We start from the raw sequence: 26040 nt of genomic DNA on the forward strand, positions 1-26040 counted from the left end.
CGCCCGGAAATTCTGGCCTGTTTTGTTGTTTCTTCCGTATCTCGTGCGTTTGAGCTCTGATTTCAGTTCTGCTTTTTGCGTTGTTCGTCCATGCATCCAAGGAACCTATATAGATACTCTCGTCACCTGTTAGCTTGGGTATTTTAGATTTAGGAACTCGCTTCTTCTATATAGGAGTTGAGTATTATATTTTCTCTCCAGTTCGAGAAGCTTTTCTTGCTTGTTGTGGTGTCCCGCTGTGTTCCTAGGGAACATCCACCCACTCATCTGCGTCGAGGGCATCACGGTATTTGCTTTGAGTGTTTGGCGGTGATTTTGGCACAGTGGCCTAAAAGTTTAGCGAGAAATTTTACGGCTCCCATTCACCTCCTCTGATCGCCGTTTTCGGTCATTCACAAATAGATACCGACAAATCACAAATGGTGTGTAATATATAAGATATGACAGTAGCACGTGATACAAACGAACAAACAACAATCACAAGCACACCAACACAGGGTACACAATAATGATAAAAGAACAAATAGCCAAATTCCAGCTAGGCACTCTCGCCTCCATTGCATGGCCGTGGCGCCTCACTCATGCAGACTAGCGTACGTCAGGTAGCCGCTGAATTCGTGGAAGCTGTGGCAGGGCAGGACACCTCAGTGCTCACCTCCGGGCACGTCTTTGGCTGGCTCTGGAACGCGATGCACTCCGCCGGTCGCCTCTGGTTTGCAAAGCCCGGAATGCAGTTCTTCTTCACGTCCAGTATGCCGTCTTTGATTAGCGCTGTGCACTCTGGCCCGACTGAGGTGAAGTAGTTGCCACGCAGCGTGACGTTGAAGAGGCGGCCAGCTCGCCCAGCGAGCTTGCAAAGAGCGTGGGGCGCATGTCCATAAAGGCGGTTCCCAGCCAGGTTGAGCTGCTCGACTCTGCTAAGGCAGGAAAATGATGAAGGGATTGGGCCCGTGAGATGGTTCATGCCAGCGTCGATCACGACCGCCTTGCTGAGCATGCCTAGCTCGTTGGGGAGGCAGCTGGAGAGCTGGTTGTTCAGCAGTACAATCTCTAGGAGGGAGCTGTGCAGGTGCCCGATCACTGATGGTGGGATTGGCCCGGTGAGCTTGTTGTTGGCGAGGGCGAGGTAACTCAATTTGGAGAAGCCGAAGTCCGTGGGAAGAGGCCCAGAGATGTCTTCACTGTTCATCGCACCGGTGGTAGCTACTAGGGATACGCTGTTGCCTCGTTTGGGCTTGGCACCCACACATAACTGTAGTATGTGGTTGGGACCAATGCATAGTCTATTGAAGTCTAGAATTTGGGATGAAGCAGCAGTGGCAGCGTCAGAGTAGAAACTGCTACGATTGCAGCAGTGTAAGATAGACGGATTAAGAGGTTTTGGGTCAGATCAGGGAACAATTTATCGGCGATAAAATTTCGATAAACCCGATAATCCCGTTTATCGCTGAGGTCCGATAAATTTTATTTATCACCGAGATTCCAATTTTCACTAGTCCACCTACATGAAAGTGTGATATTCTCTTATATCAATACTATTATGTGCTAGTTCTTAATGTTAAATGCTTTAGAGACAACTTATGTAATTTTCTAGAGAAATTAGGAATTTTTTGTTTTTATTTTTGACCGAGAAATTTTCCGATAAATCCGATAAACCCGTTTATCGGTGACCTCCGGTATTTTTTTGCTACCGGTAAAGTGAACCTTGGGTCAGATGACACTTGGGGTGGCTGGCCATGCTTTCTCTCTGGCTGTTATGAAACGACGCGGCGAAAAGAGAGATGATGACATGGTGTATATATAGTGAGCATGTGCACTTTCTTCCGCTCTATATATATGTACACTGTTATATGCAGGGGCAGATCTACAGGGGGGGCTGCCCCCCCCCCCCCCCCCTCTACAGCGGGTGCATCAAAGGAAATATGGGGAGGGTGAGGGAGAAGAAGAGGTGGAGGAAAGAAGAAAAATAGAGAGAGAGAAAGAAGAAGAGACCAGCCCCTTCAATCATGTTCTGCATCCGCCAGTGGTTATATGATTGTACTACATATTCACAACCTAAACGTACTAGAAAAATAGAATACAGTCTACTGCAGACTAATTTATTTGTCGGGCATTCCGCATTCATTTAGGGAAATTATTCCTCATGCGTCAAGAGTAATTTCCTTATATGTTTCATGAATGCTCGTCCACGTCCTGTGCTTTACTATCGATCCACCATCCATTTTACTAGCAAACATATACGTCCATTGCAACATCTTACTGCTAACGGCTTAGAGATTTAATTTAGTGATCATGTCCTGTGTTTCAATTCGTCTTGGAATCAAATTTTTATACCATGTCTGGATCTGTGCTGCTCTAACTCATATAGGTATAGAAGGCTTAGAGCTTTATCAATGAATGTGTTATGCGTTCCAATTCATTTTGGGATCGAACTTAGCACTATGCTCAAACATTGAACTTGTACAGGTGTAGGAAAGACTAGCTCACAATGGAAACACTTCGTATCTCAATTTATTTTGAAATCAGACTCCATGTGCATGGACATGCTACTCTAATATCCATGGGCATGGGAGAGATCAAGTCTGTTGGATCCCCATTGAACTTTTTTGAGCAATGAAGGATCCAGAAGCCTTTTGCTCTTTAATATTATTATGGATAGATATGTCACAGTGTCCAGTACTCCAATGCTCACACGCGCACGTCCATCTCCATCAGTTATCTGACCAGTCGTGTGCATACTTGCATGATCTCTCCATCTTCTTTTGGCAACATTTCTCCTAGATCTAGGGACGATTTGGTAATGCTCCAGTTCCTTCCAAAAACTACTCTGGCTCAGGCTCTTTCTGAGAAGTGGCTTCTCTCGGTGGATTTAAAATTGTTCCAAACAGAAAAAAAATTCTAGATAACCTCTTTAGTTTAACGTCTGTCCAGATAACCTCCTTAAGTAATATTTGGTTCAATTTACTCATCAACTGTTTGAGTTGGTCTAGTTACCATTTAACAAGATTTGATATTTTGTGTTTGTCCACATATAAAAAGAGTTTTAATATCTGATATTGTGAGGACATTATAAGTTATGTTAAAAAATATATCTTAATTTTTCGAAACTATTTAGATATAGGTTATGAAATTTAATAATAGAATAACAGTAGGGATCCAATATGTACGGACCATAATGATGGAAATTCATAATAAATGATTTATGTCATATTCCCTTCATCATATTATAATTGCAGCTGCTCCACGTGTAGCTGGACACCTTGGCTCACTTTTGAACGTGATTTTGGCAGCAGCTCTACTTGTTTGTATCAGTAGGTTTCTGTTTCCCTAGCTATTTCTCTTTTTTTATGTGGTGGAAGTGTGCAACTATTTCAGTGCTTACGATATGTTTTTTTTATTTCATATTGAAATCTGCATGATGTCCTCTCAAAAAAAAAAAAATCTGCATGATGTCTTGTATGAAGGTTGCACATGGATAAAACATGGATTGATGATCGTGTAGGTAAAAACCAATAAGTTCACAAATACTAAAAGTTCTATATACATGTCAAATGGTATAATTGTTGACACCATCTTCCCCGGCTGCTGCTCGCGCCTCACTCACCAGTCCCGGAGCTCCGAGTGGCGCGGCCGACATCCACATTCCGCCCCGGCGACCGGCTCCCACTCGCAATTCATCGAGGACAAGCCAGGATTTGTTGGTGGCTCCTCCTCTTCGTCACTATCCTGGTAGAATCTCGCACTTTGATTGTAGCTTTTTAATTTGTTTTCCATTCGTCCCATCGTCGATCTGCTCTCTCTCTTTCTGTTCCAGGCTGTTAACAGCTGCAGGTAAACCTGTTCTGACTTTCTCTGCTCACATGCTTTGTTATTCAATTTAGTAGCTAAGCTCGTATGAGTTTCGTGGGATTCATGGCTAATACATGCAAGCCCACATGACCAACAAAATATCCGTAGATTGCTTGCTTGCTTGCCACTGCTTTTCACATGGTTGCTTAGTAGAGATACATACTAGTACTTACTGCTGCTCAACTAACATAGATGACGAATGCCCATGTGGTAGACAGTGCGTCCTTTGGTCTCCATGTGTATGCCAAGAATGCAAGTTTGGTGTGCGCAATATTAAACGTAAATTTCAGATCTTCAGAAGCAGGAAATTCACTCATTTGCCAAAATGTTTGCTGCTGCAGGCTTTGCTTGTCTCTTCATGTGGTGTTTCCATGGTCGAACTCTTGATGTCATTGCCATGAGCTGTGACAAGGATACAACTCGTGGTTTTGGTCCTTTGGTTCCTGGGCATCTTAAAGTTGATTTTCAAGCTATTAATGGGTTAAAAAACCTTTGAAGGTAATTTATCTGTTTGACAGTGCCAAACATATGTTGTTTTTGGTTTGAACCTATCCAAGCTGAAGTTGGGGTTTGTGTTTATCATGTTGTATCTGGCAAAAACCTTTGAGCGTTCCTTAGCTCCTTGTGATAATATTTTCTCCCAGCTGTGTGAAAAAGAATTGTTTAACATTAGTACAACAGAGGCTTGGGCATATTATCGAATTCAGCTCAATATATTTCTTTCTTTTTAACTCTCAAGATCCGTTCGATGTGTTAGTGCTGTGCATAATGTGTTTTCGGAGAGTTCGTGCATATTCTCACTTTGGAACTGCCAGATCATTAAATTTCTACTGCTACTTTCAGGAAAGACTGCTAGTGTTGTCATGATAATAGTTCAGATCTAATTTTCTCTACCTCATGCTTCGTTGTGCGGCTCACTAGCAATGGATTTAACACTGAAAAACAGCCCCATGAAATTGTTTAAAGAGGAGCAAGAGCCGACTTTGAGATCAGTTCTTATGATGCTTATATCTCCTAGCCAATTCATTTTCTCTGAGGCAAGTTCTAAATTTCTAGAAGCTGTTCTACCATTAGGCAATGAATGTATGGAGATGCTCATGTCTCGTCTCTAGAATCAAATATTCCCAGAAATCCTACGACATCTTTTTACTGTGTCAAAATCATGACCAACCTCATGATGCCATTGTTAAGCCAGTGAAAACACTTACAAAGTATTGCCATTGTAGATGATGCCATTGTTAAGCCAGTAAAAACACTTGTAAAGTATTGCCACTTGACATCACAGCACATGATGCTTCAGAAAGAACAACCCAGATGGCACTCATGTCCCATATATGATCTTACTACAGCACTCGAACCAGTTAGACATTCATTCACGTGACTACACTTTCATTTCATCTATTCTAAACTGTGAGCAAAGAGTCCAGGACATGTTGACTAATCTTTATTTTGCCTCACTTTTATCTGAACGCATGATATTGGGCACTGTTGCTAAAACTTCTAGTTATTCACATCACAGTTATAATATTGGTTATTTGCATTCGAAGTTTCTGATGGTACTCGAAAGGTTCTAGTTCCACTTGCCAGCACTACATATTCTTTTTTCTAATTGAATCAAGCCTGCAAATCATGTTGTCTGCATATATAGTCTTTATTTGTCTGCTGTAAAATTATGTGCAAAGGTTGTCATCTTACGTTTACATTTCTTGTCAGATTTAGACTTAATCTTGTCACACCCCAAAATTTCTAATTTTGGGTTGTGCATAGAAAACACTAATTAAAATAAATGTTTTGATATTTGGATAAAATTTACCAATCTTAGTTTGAACTAGCGTAAATTTAGTTACAGGAAAAATGTGAATTTTCAAGCTTTTCCAAATCAATTTGACGAGCTATTGCTTGATGTGATGCTTGGTTGTTGATTTATTTCATGTTGTGAGAAAAGATTTTTAAAATGCGTTTAGTAAGTCGATCTTCTTTCTCCAGCAATTCTTAGTCTTTCTCACCGATCAAATTCCTTGTTTTCCGACTTAATATTTGCTTGAGAAGTATCCTAAAATATTTTCCATGAAATCCAAATCACTCCTTCCTACTCACTATTCATCAACCTATCTCCATGGATACCTCGGGAATTTCTTTGGCTTTTTCCGGAACTTGTTCTCACTTGTTTGTGAGCATAGTCTAATTTTTAAATGCTCCAAAATATCTTTTCATGAGCTCCAAATACTTTATTTGGGTTCGTCTTGTTCTAAATTATCTCTGAGAATTTTCCCTGAATTTTCGGAGCCTTCGGAGTATTTTTCGTGGCTTAAAATTCAATTCTGGGCTTTTCTAGAATTATTTTATCCATGAAATTAATTAATTCCGAAAATAATATCTCAGATTTCCTCATGCCCAAAGGCCCATGTCTTTATTTACTAATGGGCTTTAATAATTAATTAGGCCTATTAGTAAAGGTGGAGGGTGCAACATCAATTAGTACCATATTGCTAGTTGATGTAGATGTGGGGAGTTTTCTTCCTATATATATCAACCAACCCCTTGGGCAAAGCACACCAAAACTACCGTAAGGGGAGCCCCTAGTTTGGGAAATCCTTCGTGTAGTAAATTATATTTTTCTGCTCCTTCTCTCGCCGCCGCCGTCCCTGCCGTTCTCCAACTCGTGGCTACATCCTGTCGTTGCTCCGTGGCCATGCAATCTGCTACTCATTGCCGAGCCCTAAGGTATGTGTTCCAACTAGCCAGCAAGCCGTCATGCAGATGCCCTGCAAATCTTTCCAGCTGGACATCATGTTCATATATTCATCTCAGACACGACGGAACGAAGTTGTTCGCTGGCCAGTTCCAACAATGTTTGCACGACGTCTTATGCGTTCTATCACCGCCTGAGCTTCTCTGCACTGGTGCCCGGTGCCCTGACGTCTACAAGTCACAAGTCATCAACATCATTGATCCATCAGCTGACGGGCACACCTACGTGAAGAGTCGTTCGTCCATCGTCGGGCATGCAGCGCAAGCTCTATCAAGCTGCCGAGAACCACCAACGTGACGTGAGCTCGCCGAGCCGCCTGACGGAAGTTGCATCTGCTGCTGCAGTTCTTTGCAACTGGTGCTATGTCTAGCGTCCAGAACACTGCATCGGCTGCAAGTAAACGACAGGACACCTACGTTCAATGGTCAGCCCAGCCTTCCTTGCCCTATTATTTTATTAGCCGTAAATACTATCAACGTCATGCCTGCGACTAGTTTTCCAATTTAAAAGTCATATATATATATTATAAGTTTGCTTAGCTTAACAAGACGTTAGATACAGTTCTATTAGAGGTTCTCACATGTTCTTTTATTTTGAAAAGCTAAAGTTTATTCTGGTTAAATAATACATGCTAGTTTATAAATTAAAATATGATTAGTTTAACCATATTACATATATATAATAGACGTAGATGCTCTCAAATATTTATTTCTTTTGCAAAGTAAATTTAAAATGACTTTAATATGTTTTTTCATATATAGTTAAACATGTTGGTTTAATTTATATATACATGCAACTAGTTTTATAACTAAAAATCAATATATAGGTTTTATACTTCGGTATTTTATATATAAATATTAATATGATTAATTGTTATCACCAATGTACTTTTGAGTTATAAGTTATTTAGCTTAAGCCGCATGATATGTAGTTTGAGTGGGTGTTTCACATGTCCTTTTATTTTTCAAAGTTAGTGTTTAATTTTCTTAAATATATAACAAAATTGATAGGTAACATATGACTAGATTTAACTTGGCTTTTAAATTGAATTATGATTTGACTAATCTGAACTAATAACCACTCTTTGATTTTGTTTAACTAAAATTAATCAAGCTTGTAGTCATCTCTTTTCTTATATAATGTAAAACTCCGTTAGTGGTTTCTTTTTAATGATAGTTTGGCAATCGGTGTTTCTTACGTTCTCTCGGTCGTAGTAACGAGTTCTCGTTTAGTACGATGTTTTCTCCAGTGTAGTTTGTGTTGTTATTAGTCTACTTTGTTTCCTTGTATGTTTGTTGGTGTGCTTTGATCCGCGAGTAGAACCAGAATTGTTGGTAAGCGCCGGTGATCAGAAGCTGAGTACCGAAGCTACAGAAGTTGCAGAATTGAAGATAGAGTGAGGCTTCTGAAGCAAGTTGCTTTGGGTGTAAAGCAAGACTAAGGCAAGTATAGCTTGGGTTTTCTTTCTGTGATCATGATCTTGAAACTTGATTAATGAATATGCTATAAACATAAATAAGATGACTTTTTAGCAACATAAGGACTTGTCTTGTAAGTGATCATTCGGGACTTACAGTACAGCTGTGAGGGCTATATGGCTCTGGCTTTAGCTCAGTATGAGGTCTTTTTCTAGCCGGCTTAGAGGATACTACGAATTGGGTATAGGATAGCCTCTGTCCTGTTGAGCCTAGCTATGGAAGCGGCCTTTTATTTTTTTGGAAGGGGGGTTCCTATATCTGATGACCCTGTGGCCCTTCCTGGTTAGACGAAACCTTTGAAAGGCTTCATAGTGAACCCTGCCGGCCTTCCTTGGTAGTGGGTTAAGAGGCTGATCACCTCGGGCGAAAGGGCAAATCACGACTCACAGTGAAAGTGTACACCTCTGCGCAGAGTTTAATAAACTGGTATACTAGCCATGCTCACGGATATGAGCGGCCTTGGAACCCTTACATAAGAGATGATGACTTTTACTTGTTAAGATGATCATTTATGTTAATTGTTTAAGATATTGATTATTCATGTTCATTGGTCATGTGGTTATGGAATACACTACCTTGTTGTTATATTTGCTGAGTTCGACATGGACTCACCCTTGCAATTTCCCCCACACCTCAGGCTGGATATCAGTTTGCTAGAGTCTGAAGGATGTAGGCTTGTGATCAACCAGTCAGTTGGATCCAGTGGAGTGAAGTCTGCACCCGGAGATCAGAGTTGTCTATCCGTTGATTGCTTTCTAAGGTTATCTCTTTTGCTAAGTTCGCTATATATTAAGCATTACGAATTGATACTGCCCCTTCATTTGTAGCTATATGTGAGGTTTGATTACCAGGGCTCACATATGGTGTGCATTCGGCTTTGTCCTTAAAACCGGGTGTTACAAGTGGTATCAGAGCAATGCTGACTGTAGGACGCAAGCCTACTTAGCACCGGTCGATTTGCAAAGTTTATTTTGCTATCAAACTATTTTTCTAAGTTCCTTGATCATTGATTTTCTATTTCTCATCCTTGTCTTATTGTCTCCTCCTTGATAGCCTCCTTTGAGCTATTGCTTCTTAACTCCTTGTTTTCTCTATTTTCTTTGGTTTACTAAAGTTTTCTGATCTCATCTTGTTCAAATCACGATGGCCTTTCATCATCTATTAATCCACTCCTTAAGATGTCCGCCATTTCTACAGAAGCACGTGTAGTGTCGATGTGGTGCTATGTGTTGTTTTGCTTGTAGTGTTTCTTGTATGCCATCTCAATGTTTGTGTTCAAAAAAAAAACTTGAAGATGAAGTTCCAAAGTCAAGTAAAGCCCTTGTTAAGTGGGGTAGCATCTGCTGCCAATGACATGAGACCTGAGTATCTCAAGCGAGAAGGAACGAAGAACTAAATCTTCATCTTTGTCTTTCTTGTCATCCTTTTTCTATCCTTGATACATGTTTTACATCACCATCAGTCTCGAACCTTAGGAGGCAGGAGATCCGTTTTATTTTTCTGCCTAGTCTCTCCGAATCTCGGGACAAGATTCCTGTTAAGTGGGGTAGAATTGTCACACCCCAAAATTTCTAATTTTGGGGTGTGCATAGAAAACACTAATTAAAATAAATGTTTTGATATTTGGATAAAATTTACCAATCTTAGTTTGAACTAGCGTAAATTTAGTTATAGAAAAAATGTGAATTTTCAAGCTTTTCCAAATCAATTTGACGAGCTATTGCTTGATGTGATGCTTGGTTGTTGATTTATTTCATGTTGTGAGAAAAGATTTTTAAAATGCGTTTAGTAAGTCGATCTTCTTTCTCCAGCAATTCTTAGTCTTTCTCACCGATCAAATTCCTTGTTTTCCGACTTAATATTTGCTTGAGAAGTATCCTAAAATATTTTCCATGAAATCCAAATCACTCCTTCCTACTCACTATTCATCAACCTATCTCCATGGATACCTCGGGAATTTCTTTGGCTTTTTCCGGAACTTGTTCTCACTTGTTTGTGAGCATAGTCTAATTTTTAAATGCTCCAAAATATCTTTTCATGAGCTCCAAATACTTTATTTGGGTTCGTCTTGTTCTAAATTATCTCTGAGAATTTTCCCTGAATTTTCGGAGCCTTCGGAGTATTTTTCGTGGCTTAAAATTCAATTCTGGGCTTTTCTAGAATTATTTTATCCATGAAATTAATTAATTCCGAAAATAATATCTCAGATTTCCTCATGCCCAAAGGCCCATGTCTTTATTTACTAATGGGCTTTAATAATTAATTAGGCCTATTAGTAAAGGTGGAGGGTGCAACATCAATTAGTACCATATTGCTAGTTGATGTAGATGTGGGGAGTTTTCTTCCTATATATATCAACCAACCCCTTGGGCAAAGCACACCAAAACTACCGTAAGGGGAGCCCCTAGTTTGGGAAATCCTTCGTGTAGTAAATTATATTTTTCTGCTCCTTCTCTCGCCGCCGCCGTCCCTGCCGTTCTCCAACTCGTGGCTACATCCTGTCGTTGCTCCGTGGCCATGCAATCTGCTACTCATTGCCGAGCCCTAAGGTATGTGTTCCAACTAGCCAGCAAGCCGTCATGCAGATGCCCTGCAAATCTTTCCAGCTGGACATCATGTTCATATATTCATCTCAGACACGACGGAACGAAGTTGTTCGCTGGCCAGTTCCAACAATGTTTGCACGACGTCTTATGCGTTCTATCACCGCCTGAGCTTCTCTGCACTGGTGCCCGGTGCCCTGACGTCTACAAGTCACAAGTCATCAACATCATTGATCCATCAGCTGACGGGCACACCTACGTGAAGAGTCGTTCGTCCATCGTCGGGCATGCAGCGCAAGCTCTATCAAGCTGCCGAGAACCACCAACGTGACGTGAGCTCGCCGAGCCGCCTGACGGAAGTTGCATCTGCTGCTGCAGTTCTTTGCAACTGGTGCTATGTCTAGCGTCCAGAACACTGCATCGGCTGCAAGTAAACGACAGGACACCTACGTTCAATGGTCAGCCCAGCCTTCCTTGCCCTATTATTTTATTAGCCGTAAATACTATCAACGTCATGCCTGCGACTAGTTTTCCAATTTAAAAGTCATATATATATATTATAAGTTTGCTTAGCTTAACAAGACGTTAGATACAGTTCTATTAGAGGTTCTCACATGTTCTTTTATTTTGAAAAGCTAAAGTTTATTCTGGTTAAATAATACATGCTAGTTTATAAATTAAAATATGATTAGTTTAACCATATTACATATATATAATAGACGTAGATGCTCTCAAATATTTATTTCTTTTGCAAAGTAAATTTAAAATGACTTTAATATGTTTTTTCATATATAGTTAAACATGTTGGTTTAATTTATATATACATGCAACTAGTTTTATAACTAAAAATCAATATATAGGTTTTATACTTCGGTATTTTATATATAAATATTAATATGATTAATTGTTATCACCAATGTACTTTTGAGTTATAAGTTATTTAGCTTAAGCCGCATGATATGTAGTTTGAGTGGGTGTTTCACATGTCCTTTTATTTTTCAAAGTTAGTGTTTAATTTTCTTAAATATATAACAAAATTGATAGGTAACATATGACTAGATTTAACTTGGCTTTTAAATTGAATTATGATTTGACTAATCTGAACTAATAACCACTCTTTGATTTTGTTTAACTAAAATTAATCAAGCTTGTAGTCATCTCTTTTCTTATATAATGTAAAACTCCGTTAGTGGTTTCTTTTTAATGATAGTTTGGCAATCGGTGTTTCTTACGTTCTCTCGGTCGTAGTAACGAGTTCTCGTTTAGTACGATGTTTTCTCCAGTGTAGTTTGTGTTGTTCTTAGTCTACTTTGTTTCCTTGTATGTTTGTTGGTGTGCTTTGATCCGCGAGTAGAACCAGAATTGTTGGTAAGCGCCGGTGATCAGAAGCTGAGTACCAAAGCTACAGAAGTTGCAGAATTGAAGATAGAGTGAGGCTTCTGAAGCATGTTGCTTTGGGTGTAAAGCAAGACTAAGGCAAGTATAGCTTGGGTTTTCTTTCTGTGATCATGATCTTGAAACTTGATTAATGAATATGCTATAAACATAAACAAGATGACTTTTTAGCAACATAAGGACTTGTCTTGTAAGTGATCATTCGGGACTTACAGTACAGCTGTGAGGGCTATATGGCTCTGGCTTTAGCTCAGTATGAGGTCTTTTTCTAGCCGGCTTAGAGGATACTACGAGTTGGGTATAGGACAGCCTCTGTCCTGTTGAGCCTAGCTATGGAAGCGGCCTTTTATTTTTTTGGAAGGGGGGTTCCTATATCTGATGACCCTGTGGCCCTTCCCGGTTAGACGGAACCTTTGAAAGGCTTCATAGTGAACCCTGCCGGCCTTCCTTGGTAGTGGGTTAAGAGGCTGATCACCTCGGGCGAAAGGGCAAATCACGACTCACAGTGAAAGTGTACACCTCTGCGCAGAGTTTAATAAACTGGTATACTAGCCGTGCTCACGGATATGAGCGGCCTTGGAACCCTTACATAAGAGATGATGACTTTTACTTGTTAAGATGATCATTTATGTTAATTGTTTAAGATATTGATTATTCATGTTCATTGGTCATGTGGTTATGGAATACACTACCTTGTTGTTATATTTGCTGAGTTCGACATGGACTCACCCTTGCAATTTCCCCCACACCTCAGGCTGGATATCAGTTTGCTAGAGTCTGAAGGATGTAGGCTTGTGATCAACCAGTCAGTTGGATCCAGTGGAGTGAAGTCTGCACCCGGAGATCAGAGTTGTCTATCCGTTGATTGCTTTCTAAGGTTATCTCTTTTGCTAAGTTCGCTATATATTAAGCATTACGAATTGATACTGCCCCTTCATTTGTAGCTATATGTGAGGTTTGATTACCAGGGCTCACATATGGTGTGCATTCGGCTTTGTCCTTAAAACCGGGTGTTACAAGTGGTATCAGAGCAATGCTGACTGTAGGACGCAAGCCTACTTAGCACCGGTCGATTTGCAAAGTTTATTTTGCTATCAAACTATTTTTCTAAGTTCCTTGATCATTGATTTTCTATTTCTCATCCTTTTCTTATTGTCTCCTCCTTGATAGCCTCCTTTGAGCTATTGCTTCTTAACTCCTTGTTTTCTCTATTTTCTTTGGTTTACTAAAGTTTTCTGATCTCATCTTGTTCAAATCACGATGGCCTTTCATCATCTATTAATCCACTCCTTAAGATGTTCGCCATTTCTACAGAAGCACGTGTAGTGTCGATGTGGTGCTATGTGTTGTTTTGCTTGTAGTGTTTCTTGTATGCCATCTCAATGTTTGTGTTCAAAAAAAACTTGAAGATGAAGTTCCAAAGTCAAGTAAAGCCCTTGTTAAGTGGGGTAGCATCTGCTGCCAATGACATGAGACCTGAGTATCTCAAGCGAGAAGGAACGAAGAACTAAATCTTCATCTTTGTCTTTCTTGTCATCCTTTTTCTATCCTTGATACATGTTTTACATCACCATCAGTCTCGAACCTTAGGAGGCAGGAGATCCGTTTTATCTTTCTCCCTAGTCTCTCCGAATCTCGGGACGAGATTCCTGTTAAGTGGGGTAGAATTGTCACACCCCAAAATTTCTAATTTTGGGTTGTGCATAGAAAACACTAATTAAAATAAATGTTTTGATATTTGGATAAAATTTACCAATCTTAGTTTGAACTAGCGTAAATCTGGTTACAGAAAAAATGTGAATTTTCAAGCTTTTCCAAGTCAATTTGACGAGCTATTGCTTGATGTGATGCTTGGTTGTTGATTTATTTCATGTTGTGAGAAAAGATTTTTAAAATGCGTTTAGTAAGTCGATCTTCTTTCTCCAGCAATTCTTAGTCTTTCTCACCGATCAAATTCCTTGTTTTCCGACTTAATATTTGCTTGAGAAGTATCCTAAAATATTTTCCGTGAAATCCAAATCACTCCTTCCTACTCACTATTCATCAACCTATCTCCATGGATACCTCGGGAATTTCTTTGGCTTTTTCCGGAACTTGTTCTCACTTGTTTGTGAGCATAGTCTAATTTTTAAATGCTCCAAAATATCTTTTCATGAGCTCCAAATACTTTATTTGGGTTCGTCTTGTTCTAAATTATCTCTGAGAATTTTCCCTGAATTTTCGGAGCCTTCGGAGTATTTTTCGTGGCTTAAAATTCAATTCTGGGCTTTTCTAGAATTATTTTATCCATGAAATTAATTAATTCCGAAAATAATATCTCAGATTTCCTCATGCCCAAAGGCCCATGTCTTTATTTACTAATGGGCTTTAATAATTAATTAGGCCTATTAGTAAAGGTGGAGGGTGCAACATCAATTAGTACCATATTGCTAGTTGATGTAGATGTGGGGAGTTTTCTTCCTATATATATCAACCAACCCCTTGGGCAAAGCACACCAAAACTACCGTAAGGGGAGCCCCTAGTTTGGGAAATCCTTCGTGTAGTAAATTATATTTTTCTGCTCCTTCTCTCGCCGCCGCCGTCCCTGCCGTTCTCCAACTCGTGGCTACATCCTGTCGTTGCTCCGTGGCCATGCAATCTGCTACTCATTGCCGAGCCCTAAGGTATGTGTTCCAACTAGCCAGCAAGCCGTCATGCAGATGCCCTGCAAATCTTTCCAGCTGGACATCATGTTCATATATTCATCTCAGACACGACGGAACGAAGTTGTTCGCTGGCCAGTTCCAACAATGTTTGCACGACGTCTTATGCGTTCTATCACCGCCTGAGCTTCTCTGCACTGGTGCCCGGTGCCCTGACGTCTACAAGTCACAAGTCATCAACATCATTGATCCATCAGCTGACGGGCACACCTACGTGAAGAGTCGTTCGTCCATCGTCGGGCATGCAGCGCAAGCTCTATCAAGCTGCCGAGAACCACCAACGTGACGTGAGCTCGCCGAGCCGCCTGACGGAAGTTGCATCTGCTGCTGCAGTTCTTTGCAACTGGTGCTATGTCTAGTGTCCAGAACACTGCATCGGCTGCAAGTAAACGACAGGACACCTACGTTCAATGGTCAGCCCAGCCTTCCTTGCCCTATTATTTTATTAGCCGTAAATACTATCAACGTCATGCCTGCGACTAGTTTTCCAATTTAAAAGTCATATATATATATTATAAGTTTGCTTAGCTTAACAAGACGTTAGATACAGTTCTATTAGAGGTTCTCACATGTTCTTTTATTTTGAAAAGCTAAAGTTTATTCTGGTTAAATAATACATGCTAGTTTATAAATTAAAATATGATTAGTTTAACCATATTACATATATATAATAGACGTAGATGCTCTCAAATATTTATTTCTTTTGCAAAGTAAATTTAAAATGACTTTAATATGTTTTTTCATATATAGTTAAACATGTTGGTTTAATTTATATATACATGCAACTAGTTTTATAACTAAAAATCAATATATAGGTTTTATACTTCGGTATTTTATATATAAATATTAATATGATTAATTGTTATCACCAATGTACTTTTGAGTTATAAGTTATTTAGCTTAAGCCGCATGATATGTAGTTTGAGTGGGTGTTTCACATGTCCTTTTATTTTTCAAAGTTAGTGTTTAATTTTCTTAAATATATAACAAAATTGATAGGTAACATATGACTAGATTTAACTTGGCTTTTAAATTGAATTATGATTTGACTAATCTGAACTAATAACCACTCTTTGATTTTGTTTAACTAAAATTAATCAAGCTTGTAGTCATCTCTTTTCTTATATAATGTAAAACACCGTTAGTGGTTTCTTTTTAATGATAGTTTGGCAATCGGTGTTTCTTACGTTCTCTCGGTCGTAGTAACGAGTTCTCGTTTAGTACGATGTTTTCTCCAGTGTAGTTTGTGTTGTTCTTAGTCTACTTTGTTTCCTTGTATGTTTGTTGGTGTGCTTTGATCCGCGAGTAGAACCAGAATTGTTGGTAAGCGCCGGTGATCAGAAGCTGAGTACCAAAGCTACAGAAGTTGCAGAATTGAAGATAGAGTGAGGCTTCTGAAGCAAGTTGCTTTGGGTGTAAAGCAAGACTAAGGCAAGTATAGCTTGGGTTTTCTTTCTGTGATCATGATCTTGAAACTTGATTAATGAATATGCTATAAACATAAACAAGATGACTTTTTAGCAACATAAGGACTTGTCTTGTAAGTGATCATTCGGGACTTACAGTACAGCTGTGAGGGCTATATGGCTCTGGCTTTAGCTCAGTATGAGGTCTTTTTCTAGCCGGCTTAGAGGATACTACGAGTTGGGTATAGGACAGCCTCTGTCCTGTTGAGCCTAGCTATGGAAGCGGCCTTTTATTTTTTTGGAAGGGGGGTTCCTATATCTGATGACCCTGTGGCCCTTCCCGGTTAGACGGAACCTTTGAAAGGCTTCATAGTGAACCCTGCCGGCCTTCCTTGGTAGTGGGTTAAGAGGCTGATCACCTCGGGCGAAAGGGCAAATCACGACTCACAGTGAAAGTGTACACCTCTGCGCAGAGTTTAATAAACTGGTATACTAGCCGTGCTCACGGATATGAGCGGCCTTGGAACCCTTACATAAGAGATGATGACTTTTACTTGTTAAGATGATCATTTATGTTAATTGTTTAAGATATTGATTATTCATGTTCATTGGTCATGTGGTTATGGAATACACTACCTTGTTGTTATATTTGCTGAGTTCGACATGGACTCACCCTTGCAATTTCCCCCACACCTCAGGCTGGATATCAGTTTGCTAGAGTCTGAAGGATGTAGGCTTGTGATCAACCAGTCAGTTGGATCCAGTGGAGTGAAGTCTGCACCCGGAGATCAGAGTTGTCTATCCGTTGATTGCTTTCTAAGGTTATCTCTTTTGCTAAGTTCGCTATATATTAAGCATTACGAATTGATACTGCCCCTTCATTTGTAGCTATATGTGAGGTTTGATTACCAGGGCTCACATATGGTGTGCATTCGGCTTTGTCCTTAAAACCGGGTGTTACAAGTGGTATCAGAGCAATGCTGACTGTAGGACGCAAGCCTACTTAGCACCGGTCGATTTGCAAAGTTTATTTTGCTATCAAACTATTTTTCTAAGTTCCTTGATCATTGATTTTCTATTTCTCATCCTTGTCTTATTGTCTCCTCCTTGATAGCCTCCTTTGAGCTATTGCTTCTTAACTCCTTGTTTTCTCTATTTTCTTTGGTTTACTAAAGTTTTCTGATCTCATCTTGTTCAAATCACGATGGCCTTTCATCATCTATTAATCCACTCCTTAAGATGTTCGCCATTTCTACAGAAGCACGTGTAGTGTCGATGTGGTGCTATGTGTTGTTTTGCTTGTAGTGTTTCTTGTATGCCATCTCAATGTTTGTGTTCAAAAAAAACTTGAAGATGAAGTTCCAAAGTCAAGTAAAGCCCTTGTTAAGTGGGGTAGCATCTGCTGCCAATGACATGAGACCTGAGTATCTCAAGCGAGAAGGAACGAAGAACTAAATCTTCATCTTTGTCTTTCTTGTCATCCTTTTTCTATCCTTGATACATGTTTTACATCACCATCAGTCTCGAACCTTAGGAGGCAGGAGATCCGTTTTATCTTTCTCCCTAGTCTCTCCGAATCTCGGGATGAGATTCCTGTTAAGTGGGGTAGAATTGTCACACCCCAAAATTTCTAATTTTGGGTTGTGCATAGAAAACACTAATTAAAATAAATGTTTTGATATTTGGATAAAATTTACCAATCTTAGTTTGAACTAGCGTAAATCTGGTTACAGAAAAAATGTGAATTTTCAAGCTTTTCCAAGTCAATTTGACGAGCTATTGCTTGATGTGATGCTTGGTTGTTGATTTATTTCATGTTGTGAGAAAAGATTTTTAAAATGCGTTTAGTAAGTCGATCTTCTTTCTCCAGCAATTCTTAGTCTTTCTCACCGATCAAATTCCTTGTTTTCTGACTTAATATTTGCTTGAGAAGTATCCTAAAATATTTTCCATGAAATCCAAATCACTCCTTCCTACTCACTATTCATCAACCTATCTCCATGGATACCTCGGGAATTTCTTTGGCTTTTTCCGGAACTTGTTCTCACTTGTTTGTGAGCATAGTCTAATTTTTAAATGCTCCAAAATATCTTTTCATGAGCTCCAAATACTTTATTTGGGTTCGTCTTGTTCTAAATTATCTCTGAGAATTTTCCCTGAATTTTCGGAGCCTTCGGAGTATTTTTCGTGGCTTAAAATTCAATTCTGGGCTTTTCTAGAATTATTTTATCCATGAAATTAATTAATTCCGAAAATAATATCTCAGATTTCCTCATGCCCAAAGGCCCATGTCTTTATTTACTAATGGGCTTTAATAATTAATTAGGCCTATTAGTAAAGGTGGAGGGTGCAACATCAATTAGTACCATATTGCTAGTTGATGTAGATGTGGGGAGTTTTCTTCCTATATATATCAACCAACCCCTTGGGCAAAGCACACCAAAACTACCGTAAGGGGAGCCCCTAGTTTGGGAAATCCTTCGTGTAGTAAATTATATTTTTCTGCTCCTTCTCTCGCCGCCGCCGTCCCTGCCGTTCTCCAACTCGTGGCTACATCCTGTCGTTGCTCCGTGGCCATGCAATCTGCTACTCATTGCCGAGCCCTAAGGTATGTGTTCCAACTAGCCAGCAAGCCGTCATGCAGATGCCCTGCAAATCTTTCCAGCTGGACATCATGTTCATATATTCATCTCAGACACGACGGAACGAAGTTGTTCGCTGGCCAGTTCCAACAATGTTTGCACGACGTCTTATGCGTTCTATCACCGCCTGAGCTTCTCTGCACTGGTGCCCGGTGCCCTGACGTCTACAAGTCACAAGTCATCAACATCATTGATCCATCAGCTGACGGGCACACCTACGTGAAGAGTCGTTCGTCCATCGTCGGGCATGCAGCGCAAGCTCTATCAAGCTGCCGAGAACCACCAACGTGACGTGAGCTCGCCGAGCCGCCTGACGGAAGTTGCATCTGCTGCTGCAGTTCTTTGCAACTGGTGCTATGTCTAGCGTCCAGAACACTGCATCGGCTGCAAGTAAACGACAGGACACCTACGTTCAATGGTCAGCCCAGCCTTCCTTGCCCTATTATTTTATTAGCCGTAAATACTATCAACGTCATGCCTGCGACTAGTTTTCCAATTTAAAAGTCATATATATATATTATAAGTTTGCTTAGCTTAACAAGACGTTAGATACAGTTCTATTAGAGGTTCTCACATGTTCTTTTATTTTGAAAAGCTAAAGTTTATTCTGGTTAAATAATACATGCTAGTTTATAAATTAAAATATGATTAGTTTAACCATATTACATATAATAGACGTAGATGCTCTCAAATATTTATTTCTTTTGCAAAGTAAATTTAAAATGACTTTAATATGTTTTTTCATATATAGTTAAACATGTTGGTTTAATTTATATATACATGCAACTAGTTTTATAACTAAAAATCAATATATAGGTTTTATACTTCGGTATTTTATATATAAATATTAATATGATTAATTGTTATCACCAATGTACTTTTGAGTTATAAGTTATTTAGCTTAAGCCGCATGATATGTAGTTTGAGTGGGTGTTTCACATGTCCTTTTATTTTTCAAAGTCAGTGTTTAATTTTCTTAAATATATAACAAAATTGATAGGTAACATATGACTAGATTTAACTTGGCTTTTAAATTGAATTATGATTTGACTAATCTGAACTAATAACCACTCTTTGATTTTGTTTAACTAAAATTAATCAAGCTTGTAGTCATCTCTTTTCTTATATAATGTAAAACTCCGTTAGTGGTTTCTTTTTAATGATAGTTGGGCTATCGGTGTTTCTTACGTTCTCTCGGTCGTAGTAACGAGTTCTCGTTTAGTACGATGTTTTCTCCAGTGTAGTTTGTGTTGTTCTTAGTCTACTTTGTTTCCTTGTATGTTTGTTGGTGTGCTTTGATCCGCGAGTAGAACCAGAATTGTTGGTAAGCGCCGGTGATCAGAAGCTGAGTACCGAAGCTACAGAAGTTGCAGAATTGAAGATAGAGTGAGGCTTCTGAAGCAAGTTGCTTTGGGTGTAAAGCAAGACTAAGGCAAGTATAGCTTGGGTTTTCTTTCTGTGATCATGATCTTGAAACTAGATTAATGAATATGCTATAAACATAAACAAGATGACTTTTTAGCAACATAAGGATTTGTCTTGTAAGTGATCATTCGGGACTTACAGTACAGCTGTGAGGGTTATATGGCTCTGGCTTTAGCTCAGTATGAGGTCTTTTTCTAGCCAGCTTAGAGGATACTGCGAGTTGGGTATAGGACAACCTCTGTCCTGTTGAGCCTAGCTATGGAAGCGGCCTTTTATTTTTTTGGAAGGGGGTTCCTATATCCGATGACCCTGCGGCCCTTCCCGGTTAGACGGAACCTTTGACAGTCTTCATAGTGAACCCTGCCGGCCTTCCTTGGTAGTGGGTTAAGAGGCTGATCACCTCGGGCGAAAGGGCAAATCACGACTCACAGTGAAAGTGTACACCTCTGCGCAGAGTTTAATAAACTGGTTTACTAGCCGTGCTCACGGATACGAGCGGCCTTGGAACCCTTACATAAGAGATGATGACTTTTACTTGTTAAGATGATCATTTATGTTAATTGTTTAAGATATTGATTATTCATGTTCATTGGTCATGTGGTTATGGAATACACTACCTTGTTGTTATATTTGCTGAGTTCGACATGGACTCACCCTTGCAATTTCCCCCACACCTTAGGCTGGATATCAGTTTGCTAGAGTCTGAAGGATGTAGGCTTATGATCAACCAGTCAGTTGGATCCAGTGGAGTGAAGTCTGCACCCGGAGATCAGAGTTGTCTATCCGTTGATTGCTTTCTAAGGTTATCTCTTTTGCTAAGTTCGCTATATATTAAGCATTACGAATTGATACTGCCCCTTCATTTGTAGCTATATGTGAGGTTTGATTACCAGGGCTCACATATGGTGTGCATTCGGCTTTGTCCTTAAAACCGGGTGTTACAAATCTATTCTTAGTGCACCTGCACCTGTCTACCTGTCTACTTATTGGATCCTAGCTGAATACCAGAATACTTATATTGGATTGCATGTGAATTTCAGGCATGTAGTTCTGAGAGGTGCGAGTTAGCAGCATGCTTGATGGTGTCGACAAGCTATTTAGAGTTCTCATTGAAGATGTGGAGCGCTCAGATGTGTTTCTAGCCATAGTTTTTGGACAACTAGGGTAGGCTTGGTCTTCTGTATAGTGAACTCAGCTCTTTAGAAGTTCATGGGTTGTGTGCCGGTGTGATAGATGCCTTGTTGTAGAATTTATCCAAACTACAATTGTACAAAATGTTGATTTCAATGAATATGAGATTTGTTTATAAAATTTTATGGTTGATGTGTACTGTGAACTTGTATGGATGTTAAACAAGCCTAAAATTATATGGTATAATGTGAAATTAATTATATAATGGTGCAAGTTCATAGCGACTGATTATTGGTTGCTAAAAAATTTGATATCCTCAAACCATTGGTCGCTAAAACATGTAACGGATCATCGGTCTCTAGAAATATTAGTGTCTAACTATCGGTCGCTATAAACCCTGTCGGTCGCTATAGACTTATAGCGACGCCACTTACTGTGACTTTTACATTGGTCGCTATAACGACTTATAGCAACCGATTTGGAGTCGATACAGATTGGCTGGAGTGTAGTGAGTGGACCCATCTGTCACGCTCGATTTTCAAAAGAAGACCAAGCACTCGTCATATGTGTGCCCAGGAAGTCCACACATACAACACAGAATAGAAATATCAGTAACAATGTTTATATAAGGCGGAAAACATACTTATATTAACACTTACAGCTATCAGAGTTATGCGGAACGGTTGCTAAACTTCTCCTTGGGCTCCATTCATCTCAGGGACGGCTGACTAGGGTCTCCGTACGCCAAGCACTTCTAACAGACCTTGGAAACTCCACAGCATCTTTGTCCTTCTTCTGAGTAGCACCTTACTACACACTGGGGGTGTGGGGGGGATAGCAAGGGTGAGTCCATGTCGAACTCAACAAGCACAGGCGGAAAGTATATGACATGCAAGGCTTAATCCAAAAGGAAGGCTGACACGATTTAACTGCAGATTAGCATTTATAGTTGGTAACTTTTATTAAAAACAACCTATTACTAGTGTGAGTAATTCATCCCAACCCTTAATTAATGGAAGAATATTAGCACTATTAGTAATAACCATTATCATTATTACCGTGGTAGCAACCTCAAATAGTAACCCGGGGTAACAACCCCAATAAGAACACGGGATAGCCATCCCACCAAAACACGAGGTAGCCACCTCAATCCATAAACCACCTCCACTATCCAAGTGAGTCAAGTTCTAATCATACGAGGATCTAGGCCGCTCGTGTCGATGAGCACGGCTGATATATCAGTTTTAACTCTGCAGAGGTGTACACTTTCACTTCAAGTCGTGATTCTCATTTGCCCGGGGTCGCGACTCCCCAAAACACTATCAAGGTGAGCAGGCAGGGTCTCACTATGAGACTTTTCACAGGTTCTAGCTAATAGGATGCAACTCATAAGGTTTGGCCTAGGTGCACGGCAGCCATGCCCATAGCAATGGAACCCGGACTAACAGTCAACTTAATATTCATTACCTAGGTTACTTTCTTATGCCTATCCGGAAAGTTACACCCTACTAGTAGAGGTCCTGATACTACGTCAAGCTAGAGCCATATGGCTTGAAGTTGTATTGTATGTCCCAGGTGGCTGCTCCACGAATAGGTCCTTATGGAGGGCTGACACGGGTACCCCCGGAAACCTGGCCAAGCTCCAGTACCCGTTCCCCCTTTCACCACCTTAACCATGATACTATAGAGCATCCTTACGTCTCCATCATTATAGTCACCATTAATCATCATTATAGTATTCATTAATCATCATTTAGGTAGTCATTAGTCATAATTACTTTCATTAACATGTATTAGTTGTGGGTGGAGCAGCTAAACATAACCACTACACAATATTGCACCCTAGGTAACACAAGGAAGGAAATGAAAGAGCTAGTCATGTCCTTAGGGTTTGCAATATTAGACACATGCAATGAAAGTAAAAGTGAATTTAATGAATAGGTACAATATGATCAAAGGGAGCCTGCACTTACCTTTTTCCCAAGTAGCTGCTCAGAAGTCTTAGGCTTATATCTTCTAGTCTCCAACTTTCACTGCATTTGTCGGTCCTTAGCTCCTGGTCTTCAGCGCTAACAAACCGCACTTCCTCTACTCGTAGTAACCAAGCAACACAAACAGGCAAACAACAGACATGACTAAGAACAGACATCAAACAAAAGAGATGCTTGAAAAGAGCGCACTAAACGGCATGGGTTGATGCTAGGGTCACAAGAGCGCAAGAACGACCGAGAACGGAGCTTTCGTTAAAAGGACAAGACTATCAAGGTGTTTGCAACATTCTGAAGAAATAGTCTTTATATGCTTGGTTCATTTCATTTAAATAAATAAGGTGATGGAGATTTTAGAGAAATATCGTAAATATTTTATAGTATTTAAGTCATTTAAACATTTTAGTTTTAGAAAACCTAGAACGTGTGACAAAAACTAAGCAAAAGCATTTATGATTCAAGGTTGAACTATGCTGGTTATACTTGAAAAGGCATTAATGTTGGTATTAATCATATTCATATTGTTTTATGAAAAGCCGATGTTTAAGCCTAAGTTGCTTTTAATTTAAAAGGGCACTAAATAATCATTAATCAAATAAATATTTATGTTGGAAATTTAAAAGCATAAAACATGGTAAACGTTACTTCTAACACATAGCTTATGGTCGACACGATCACAGCACAACAAGAACGAGTTGAAACCCTAGGTTGATTTTAATGAAAAAGGTATTAAATAAATATTAATCAAATTATATTTAAATCAATAAATTCATAATTGGGTGACATGATAAATGGTACCACTACTGCGTAGAGTGCGACGTTATGAAACTAACGCAACAAGAACTACTCGAAACAGACTTGAAACGACTAAACGACGGAGATTAAACTATCAATGGCAAAACCATAAATAAATCATCTTCTACCTTGGGCTGGAGGAGATCGTGGCCTCCATGGCCACTGCTGCTGCTGTGCGCAGGGAAGGGAGGGGCCTCGGAAGGCCGACGGTGCGGTGGCCCACGTGCGGCCGGGGCAGGGCCCGCAGCAGGCTCTGCGCGTCTCGTGGCCTGACGGCCACGGGTAACAGCGGCGGCCATCCTCCTCGCGTGAGTAGGCACGCGCGAAGGGGCGGCGAGGCGGAGGCGCAGGGCGCTCGGCCTAGGGGCACGGCCCAGTGGTGAGCATGGCGTGCCTTGAGTTGGCCGAAAAACGAAGGAAGACGACCCGTCCATGGATGACCTCGCCGGAAATGAGGAAGAAAGGTTCGGGAAACCATCAAAAGGACACGGATTTGCAAAACTAAAGGTGTGTCGGCGTAGAGGACACCGAGATGAACGTCGTAGCGGTGACCGTTTCCGTAGGGGACACCGTAGATGGCCGGAAACGCTAAAAGCTAAAATCGTTTTCAATCACCAAAAAATATTTCTAAAACTCTAAAATTTGAAGGAAAACTCCTAGAGATAGATTGAGAGATGATGAATCCTAATAAAATATTTAGAGTCCATGAAAAGGGATTTTGGAGTGTCCAAAAATTGGATTTTGCACTAGGAAAATAAGAAAATGCTCCGGAAAAGTCTAGAAAATTCCTGGGAAGGATCGAACGACGTCTAAACGTGATTTTAAAACTTAGCACACATAAAAGCTCAAAACTCAAGCAACAAACAAACACCACATCGACAAAAAGCCCATCAAATTAATTCCAAAATATTTGGAAAACACCATTTTTAATTAATAAAAATATACATAAATCTAAACTAATGTTGACAAATTTTATCCAAATAATAAAATCATTCATTTTATTTAGTGTTTTCTATTCACAACCCAAAATAGAATTTTTGGGGTGTGACGCATCCAAGATTGAAGCAGTCACAGAATGGCCATAGACTGCCACCGATATGAGCAGTTTCCTTGGATTGGTCTGATATTATCATCTATCCATTGAGAACTTCTCCAAGATTGCCAAGCCAATGACAGAGTTGTTACAGAAGAATGCTCCCTTCATATTGAATGAGGCACATGAGCAAAGTTTTCAAGAGCTAAGCAGAAGCATCTCACTACCACCCCGATCCTTACCTTATCCGAGATTCGCCAAAATTTCGTGGTCTACTGTGATACTTCCAAGCAAGGGTTTGGTTGTGTGCTTATGCAGAATGACAGAGGGATTTCTTATGCCTCATGGTAGTTGCGAGATCATGAGAAAAACTACCCCGCACATGACCATGGGTTAGCTACAGTTGTTCATGCTCTCAAGAATTAGAGGCACTATTCGATCAACAACAAGTGTGATACCTACACCGATCACAAGAGTCTCGTGTATTTCTTCATGTAGAATGAGTTGAATACGAGAGAACATAGATGGTTAGAATTGATCAAGCACTATGATCTGGAGATACATTACCATCTTGGAAAAGCCAATGTCATGACAGATGCTTTGAGCAGGAACAGTTATTGCAATAGCTTGGTTGCCAAGGAGCTATTGCCTAAGTTGCACGAAGAGTTTGAGAAGCTGAGAATTGAAGCTCTTAATAGTGGTTACCTTCACACACTTTAAGTCACCCACACCTTAGAAGAGAAGACTAGAGGAGCTCAGAAATCATGCAAGGAGATCCAGAAAATCAAGAGCCAGATGCATGAGGAAAAGCTCCCAAATTACAGAATCGATGAACAAGGCACCTTGTGCCTTGTGGTTGAAGAATCAACTATGTGTTCCACAAGATCAGCAAATTCGAGA

At 39.9% G+C, this 26040-nt stretch overlaps 1 protein-coding gene and 1 long non-coding RNA gene across 2 annotated transcripts; one reads left to right on the plus strand and one right to left on the minus strand.

Moving 5' to 3' along the window:
- Positions 1 to 598: 598 nt before the first annotated feature.
- Positions 599 to 1189, minus strand: LOC136480889 (uncharacterized protein At4g06744-like). Its single transcript, XM_066478321.1, has one exon. The coding sequence runs from the start codon at positions 1187 to 1189 to the stop codon at positions 599 to 601; it is 591 nt and encodes a 196-aa protein (XP_066334418.1).
- A 2052-nt stretch (positions 1190 to 3241) lies between these two features.
- LOC136482935 (uncharacterized) lies at positions 3242 to 21380 on the plus strand. Its single transcript, XR_010765254.1, has 3 exons — positions 3242 to 3729; positions 4191 to 4347; positions 21234 to 21380. It is a non-coding gene; the product is annotated as an uncharacterized lncRNA (long non-coding RNA).
- The last annotated feature ends 4660 nt before the right edge of the window (positions 21381 to 26040 follow it).

Source organism: Miscanthus floridulus, chromosome 9 (assembly GCF_019320115.1).
Source record: "Miscanthus floridulus cultivar M001 chromosome 9, ASM1932011v1, whole genome shotgun sequence".
NCBI classification, from domain to species: Eukaryota; Viridiplantae; Streptophyta; class Magnoliopsida; order Poales; family Poaceae; genus Miscanthus; species Miscanthus floridulus.

Bases quoted from the DNA above. Each gene is read 5' to 3' on its own strand.
- LOC136480889 (XM_066478321.1), bottom strand. From the start codon at position 1,189: ATGAACAGTGAAGACATCTCTGGGCCTCTTCCCACGGACTTCGGCTTC.